Here is a 7,915-nt window from a genome sequence, read left to right as displayed (position 1 = left end):
GTGGTGGTGAGTTTGGAAAGCAATGGGGTCTGAGCCCAGTGGCTCATGCCTGTAATCTCAGGACTTTGGGAGGCCAAGGCGGGTGAATCACCTGAGGTCGGGGGTTCGAGACCAGCCTGACCAACATGGAGAAATACAACATTAGCCAGGCTTGGTGGCACATGCCTGTAGTCCCAGCTACTCGGGAGGCTGAGGCAGGAGAATCGCTTGAACCCAGGAGGCCAAGGTTGTGGTGAGCTGAGATGGCACCATTGCACTCCAGCCTGGGCAATAGCAGCAAAACTCTGTCCAAAAAAAAAAAAAAAAAAAAAAAAAAAGAAAAGAAAAGAAAAAGAAAAAAGAAAGAAAGAAATAAAGAAAAATAGAAAAAGAAAAAAGATAAAGCAATAGGAAGGTAGAAAATGACAAGAGACTTGCATATTTAAAAAATTACATGACTCGGCCAGGCATGGTGGCTGACACCTGCAATGCCAGCACTTTGGGAGGCCAAGGCAGGCGGATCACGAGGTCAGGAGATCAAGACCATCCTGGCTAACACGGTGAAACCCCGTCTCTACTAAAAATAAAAAAAATTAGCTGGTGTGGTGGCAGATGCCTGTAGTCCCAGCTACTCGGGAGGCTGAGGCAGGAGAATGGTGTGAACCCGGGAGGCAGACCTTGCAGTGAGCGGAGATCGCGCCACTGCACTGCAGCTTGGACGACAAAGCAAGACTCCATCTCAAAAAAAAAAAAAATTACATGACTCAACCAGCCTTGTGGAGAATGAAATAAGACAGATAAGTATACTTACAGCAATCTAGTGAGTGATGGTTGGGGGCAGGAACCAATAGGTCATCTTGCAAACATCAAAGAGGATTTAGCTCTGAGACATATTGAAAGGTTGAAAGGGCCTGGTGACCAATTGGGTGATGAAAAGAAGTATTGGGTTAAATTTTCCATTTATGAAAAATGGAGATTTAGAACTGCATGTTTCAACGCAGCTGAAACGGAGCACGATCACTATTTGGGTCTGGATAACTCATTGTTATCCAGATGATAACAATGGTTATCATCTGTCCTGTACATTCTAGGATGTTTAGCACCCATTGTTTCTACTGATTGGATGTCAGTGGCACCACTGTTCCCCTATTATGGCCATCAAAAATGTCTCCAGATATTGCCAGATGTCCTCTAGGAGACACAGGGCAAAATCATCCAAGTTGAGAATTGCCAACTTGGAAGAAAATGGGTTCAGTCCTGGACACATTGCGTCCAGGGTACTTGTGAGACATGTGAGAAGAGATGTCAGGTAAGACTTGGGCTTATGGATTCGGTGCCCAAAGCAATGGTCTGGGCTGGTAACTTGGACTTAGGAATTATGAGCATTTAACTGACTTGTATTACACAATGGCCTGGAATATAAGCACAATACACATTTTCCACACCATAACTTCTCGAACTCTCCTCTTAGTGAAATGCTCCCAACTGCTTTTTCCTTTGTTGACTTTTATGTCAAGCTACATAGAGGGGGAAAAGAGGGGCCAGGTGGCAGGGGTGATCAGATATTATTGGATTGATCTATTCTAAGCGTCTAGTTTAAGAGATGGAAGTTTGAGATCACTGAGTACTTGAACTCGTCCTGGTTCATAATCCTCTTGTCTTTGTCTCTCATCAAGGCCTTTATATTGCTCTGGCATCTTCTCTTAGTCCCCTGTAGTTGGTATTTAGTTTGAAAGATCTGGAATTCTTAGAACATTGATAACCTCTTATAACATGGTATAAACCTTTTTTATTATATAACAATACTCTGTGATGGAGAGACTACATCCCTGATGCTGAGACCTTTGGAGAACCCTCACCTATTAATTCTGTCAATCATAAAAGAAAAGAACCCCCAAGAAGAGCATAAAGGTACCTGATGAGACCCCTAGGGACAAACATCTCCTAAAAAGGGATGAGAGTCAATGTTCAAGTTCATTTCTACTAACCTGAGTGATGGCTCTCTTGCTATGATGTAGTTAGGGCAGGACGGGGAGCAAGTATCTCATTAGGCAGATTCCGGACAATAGGTGAAGCGGGGATTCTGGCATCTGTGATGATGAAATATAATAGTGGCAGGCTCAGACTACAAACTTTTCTGAGCGCTTTCTATTTGTCAACTGCTTCTGTGCACATTAATGAAGGCAAGCACAACTTCAGTTTATTCCACAAGATATGGTATTTGTAAACAATCATCCCCTAATGCAACATATTTATTCAATGGCTAACAAGCTTTCTGAATATATTCATTAAGGAAGAATAAGCCAATTGTTCATCAGATTTGAGCATCTGTATCTTCCCCTAAACTTGAATCCTCCATGATGCTTCTTGAAGTAACCCAAACAGATGTGCATCAGAAAGCAAACTGAAGATAAACAGCTGTATCTGTATTATATCCAGAAGCAACAGTAAATTCCACTTGATGTAAGTCAGGCTGTGGAGATCTAATGAAGCTTAGCTATTCAGTGGGGTTTCAGTTTGAATTTGGGATTGCCACTGAAAAAATGTCAGCAGCAGTGTTGTTCGTTTCTTTCTTCTTTTCTTTTCTTTTTTTTTTTTTTTTTTTTGAGATGGAGTCTCACTCTTGTCGCCCAGGCTGGAGTGCAGTGGTGTGATCTCAACTCACTGCAACCTCCACCTCTTGGGTTCAAGCGATTCTCTTGCCTCAGCCTCTGGAGTAGCTGGGATTACAGACACATGCCACCAGGCCTGGCTAATTTTTGTATTTTTAGTAGAGATAGGTTTCCGCCATTTTGGCCAGGCTGGTCTTGAACTCCTGACCTCAAGTGATCTGCCTGCCTGGGCCTCCCAAAGTGCTGGAATTACAGGAGTGAGCCAAGTGTTGTCAGTTTCTATCATGGAACCTACAGGTATTCGGATATGCAGCAATGGTGACAGACAACAGTAAATAAACCATGAGTACATAATAAGTATGAAAATGTGAAATTTCCTTTTACGATCAAATCTTCCCTCCAAAGAACTTAGTTTTTTTTTTTTTTTTTCCTTAAGTTTCAGTAGGTGTTTACCTTTAAAAAACTCATCAGTTGCAGTTGGCCAGACTTTTTTTCTGTGTTTTTCTTGGTCTCCTCCCCCACCCCTCTTACTTAGGACTGTATTATTCTGCTAGGAATGCCGTAACAAAATGCCACAGACTGGGTGGCTTCAACAACAGAAGTTTATCAACAGAAGTTTATTTTTTCACACCTTTGGAGGCTGGAAGTCCAAGATCAAGGTGTTGGCAGGGTTAGTTTCTCCTGAGGCCCCTCTCCTCAGCTTGCAGACGGCTGCCTTCTCACTGCATTCTCACGTGGCCTCACTGTGTCCCTTCTACCTACGTGTCTCTTCCTCTTCTTAGGACACCAGTCCTAGGCTGGGTGCCGTGGCTCACGCCTGTAATCCCAGTGCTCTGAGAGGCCAAGGCAGGTGGATCACCCGAGGTCAGGAGTTCAAGACCAGCCTGGCCAACATGGTGAAACCCTGTCTCTACTAAAAATACAAAAAATTAGCCAGGCGTGGTGGTCCATACCTGTAATCCCAGCTACTCAGGAGGCTAAGGCATGAAAATTGCTTGAACCTGGGAGGCAGAGGTTGTAGTGAGCTGAGATCATGCCACTGTACTCCAGCATGGGTGACAGAGCAAGGCTCCATCTCAAAAAAAAAAAAAAAAGGAAAAAAGGACTCTAGTCCTATAGGATTAGGGTCCCATTCTTATGACTTCATTTAACCTTAATCACTTCTTTAAAGGCCTTATTTCCAAATACAGTCACATTAGGGGTTAGAGTGCCAACATATGAATTTGACACAAGTCAGTCAACAACAAGTACCATCTGTATTCTATTTCTTTCTTCACTCTCCCCACTGCCACTCTGTCTCTATTCTCAGGCAGGAGTATTATAGATGCATCTCCATTACTTGTAAACATGTACACATTTGTTAAAGGGTTAGATGCATTTAAGTTGGGCATCAAGCCTCAGGCCAGGAAAGAACTTTAGTCTCTACCACCAGGCAAAGTCATAGAGCTCAGGAGAGAAAAAGAATTAGAATTCCCAGGTTATATGGATCAGAAAGCAAGCAGCAGGATAATGACATGAGATTATAATTTTAAATCCAGAGATAGAAAAGTAAAGGAAGTTTCTTTCATTTTCCTGTCACGCATATGACCCTTTCTTTATTCAAAAGTATCAAAAAGATAGGCTGGGTACAGTGGTTCACACCTGCAATCCCAATGCTTTAGGAGGCTGAGGTGGGAGGACTGCTTGAGGTCAGGAGTTTGAGACCAGGCTGGGCAACGTGGTAAGACCCCACCTCTACTGAAACATACAAAATAAGCTAGGTGTGGGTGTGTGCACCTGTAGTCCCAGCTACTTGAAAGGCTGAGGTGGGAGGAGATCACTTGAGCCCAGGAGGTTGAGAATACAGTGGACTATGATCATACCACTGCAACCCAGCCTGGGTAAGAGAGTGAGACCCTCATCTCCAAAAAAAAAAAAAAAAAAAAAAAAAAAAAATACACACACACACACACACACACACATATAAGATAACTGAAGAGAAATGCCATTTTCTTGTTATGAAGTCTCCTCAAGTTTCTCATGGAGATTTATTTGGATGGGCCTCCCAGAGTAAAGTTTGGGCCTCTCTCTCAAGTAGGCATCTCTGATGCCCTAGAATCCATTCCCAGTGATCTGGCATTGGGTAAAGAGGGGGTGCTGCCTGGAGTGCTGCCAGCAGACCACAGCATCACCCCAATGCTCCAGGCCAAAACCCTCCATCACAGGCTGGTGTCGACCAGCTGCCCAGGCTGTTGTAGCACCTGCTTCCTCCTGTTTATAGCATTCAGAACTTTCTTCCTGGGACCCAGCTGCATTTGTATGCTCTGAAGGTCCTCATCAGAGCAGAGCAGCAGAGCTTCTAGATCAATCTGCTCTCTCTTAAAGATAGGCAGGAATTCTTCCAGGTGCTGAGACAGCAAGAACACTTCCAGGGGCGTGGCATCGACCACATCTTCCTCCCACTCCACTTCATCCTCACCCCATGGTAGATCATCTTTGAGGCTGTTTTCCTCTTCCTCTTCATCAGCTATACCCTCATCAGTCTCTGATGTTCCTTGTGTTTGAAACAATTCACTGGGCAGTTTAAAACCCAACTCCCTCTTGCTATCTGAGATGTCTTCAGGACTCAATATCCTGTTCCTTCTAAAAACAATACTTCCTAGACCTGGACGATTGAGAATGGATTCATGGCGCACACTGCTGTCCTCCTCTGCTGACAACTGGAGCTTCTCTTTGAAGTCCCCTGAGAATGAGTCTTCCTCTTCCTCTCTGAACACTTCCATCACGTTCCTCTGCCCACTTCTGCCTTCCTTCCCCACCTGTTCTGCTGTATTGTTGTTCTTTTTGAACTTGATCTTGAAAGTATCTTTAATGCCCTTAGATAGTGACCCGAATGTGCCAGGAGCAGAAGCATTTGAAGGGAATGACCTGGAGAAGGTACCCTTGGAAGAAGAGACAGTCCCAGGCTCCTCCTTGCTATAGGTGCGGGCCATCTTATTTTGGTGCTTCTCCTGGAGCCTCTCACACTCTTTGATCTGCCTCCTGGCATTCTTCTGAGCCTGCTCCTTCAGCCTGGTGACCTTCTTGGGGTTCATGATGTTCTGTGCAGTGGCAGCCTTGTCCAGGAGAGCAACACATTCATTCTGCTCCCTGCTGGCAGCAGCATCCAGCGGAGTCTGTAAGTCATTATCCAGGGCAAAGATGTTGGCACCAAAGTTGACCAGGAATGAGACGCAGTGGGCATGGCCATTGGAGGCTGCAAAATGTAGAGGAGTGTTTCCCCAGATGTCACACCTATCAGGGTCCCCTCTAGAAGAGAAAATACAAAAAAATAAATAAACATGTTGGGCATTTTTTTCTGAATTGGGCTCCAACAATTCAAAACAAAAATAAAGAACAAAAGGCATGTTAATGCAAACATGTTCATCCTGACTTGACATTGTTGTAAGATACTGGCTGCAAGTCCAGCTATCTTAGAACCGTCCCATCTTAAAACCACATGGCCAGAAACAGAGTCCATCTCTAACCTGTGTCTCCTTTTTGTTTGTTTCTTTTGTTTTGTTTTGAGACAGGTTCTCACTCTATCTCCCAGGCTGGAGTGGAGTGGTGTGATCACAGCTTATTGGCAGCCTTGACCTCCCAGGCTCGGTTTATTCTCCCCACTCAGCCTCCCGAATAGCTGAGACTACAGGCATGTACCATCACACCTGGCTAATTTTTTGTAGAGACAGGGTTTCACCATGTTGCCAGGTTGGTTGCAAACTCCTGGACTCAAGCCATCTGCTCACCTTGGCGTCCCAAAGTGTTGGGATCACAGGTGTAAGCCACCACACCCGGCTGTGTCTCCTTTTTAGAAGCAAGAAAAACTTTCTAAGAAATTCGCCAGCCAAACAACTTTCTTGTCTCATTGGCCAGCACTGGGTCACATGCCTAAGAGATGTGAAACATAGTACTGTGTTTAACTTAGATCAATTGGATTTTGCCCTGAAACTAGGCATAGGATTGTTCAATGGCTCCTCAAGAAAATAATAAAATCAAAATCCTAATTTGTAGCATGTGCCAATTTCTGTGGTGTAAATACATCCACCATGGCAGATTTCAAGCTACCAACGTGACATCACTAGACACAGAGTTTGGAAGAGATCCACAGTAGCATACCATTATCAAGCATTTCCACCAGGTAGATATAATGGACATGAATTACCTTAAGAGATAGGTAAGAGTGAAAGGTATTAAAATAAGTAGAAAGTGAGACTTTTGTGTAACCTTGTTAATATAATTTGTTAAATTAAAGGTTAAACTTTTTTTTTTTTTTGAGACGAAGTCTTGCTCTGTCGCCCAGGCTGGGGTACAGTGGTGCGATCTTGGCTCACTGCCTCCCAGGTTCAAGCAATTCTCCTGCCTCAGCTTCCCGAGTAGCTGGGACTACAGGCACCCGCCACTGCACCCAGCTAATTTTTGTATTTTTAGTAGAGACGGGTTTCACCATGTTGGTCAGGCTAGTCTTAAATCCTGATCTCAGGTGATCCACCCGCCTCAGCCTGCCAAAGTACTGGGAGTACAACTGTGAGCCACCACACCCAGCCTGTAATTTTATTTTTAAGAATGGCTATGTTCTCAGAAGCTCAGGCTTATAGTAACCTATGATTGAACCACTGTACTACAGCCTGGGCAACACAGCAATATCCTGTCTTAAAAAAAAAAAAAAGGCTAGGCTCAGTGGCTCATGCCTGTAATCCCAGCACTGGGAGGATGAGGTGGGAGATTTGCTTGAGGCTGGGCATTCAAGACCAGCTCGGGAAACACAGCAAGACCTGTCTCCATTAAATATTTTTTTAAATAAAAATAATAAAAAGTAAAAAAGAATGGCTATGTTTAACTGCCAAACTTTCTAAAATTTAGAAATAACTGCCAACAAGCTGGTTCCAGCATGCTACTGCTACCCTCCCGAATTGAGTCACATGTGGAGAAATAAATAACTGAACCAAACTCAGTCCCCATCAGCAGAAAAGAAGAAAGAAATGGATGTTGGGGAGGTAGCAAACAGTCCCTGTTATAAACATTATTCATTAAAAGGGCATTACATCTCTATTTATTTCTCCACTTACTTCCATATGACTATAGGTTCATATAAGTGTGTCATTCTACAAAAGTTTAAGGAGGAATTGAAGATACTATTAGATGGTATTAAGGCCAGAAACCCAATGCCTGGCACAGAACAGGGACATAGTAGGTGCTCCAGTATTTGCGGAATGAATGAAAACCTATTGGAATCCTGCTCAAGGCAGCAAACCGTCCTCTCCTACGAGGACTTGAGTGACAAACAGGAACAGATGAAAAGTCGA

The 7,915-nt window shown here is 43.8% G+C and overlaps 1 protein-coding gene across 1 annotated transcript in view; it reads right to left on the bottom strand.

Moving 5' to 3' along the window:
• Window positions 1-1,751: 1,751 nt before the first annotated feature.
• LOC105484996 (ankyrin repeat and sterile alpha motif domain containing 4B) overlaps window positions 1,752-7,915 on the bottom strand; it is a 30,806-nt gene continuing 24,642 nt past the window's right edge. Inside the window, exon 3 of the mRNA XM_011747141.3 lies at window positions 1,752-5,879. Coding sequence (XP_011745443.3) covers window positions 4,790-5,879 — 1,090 coding nt within the window. The 3' untranslated portion in view covers window positions 1,752-4,789. The remainder of the gene's footprint in view (window positions 5,880-7,915) is intronic.

The sequence above is a fragment of the Macaca nemestrina genome, chromosome 18 (genome assembly GCF_043159975.1).
Source record: "Macaca nemestrina isolate mMacNem1 chromosome 18, mMacNem.hap1, whole genome shotgun sequence".
NCBI classification, from domain to species: domain Eukaryota; kingdom Metazoa; phylum Chordata; class Mammalia; order Primates; family Cercopithecidae; genus Macaca; species Macaca nemestrina.
This window is presented reverse-complemented; position numbering and strand designations above follow the sequence as displayed.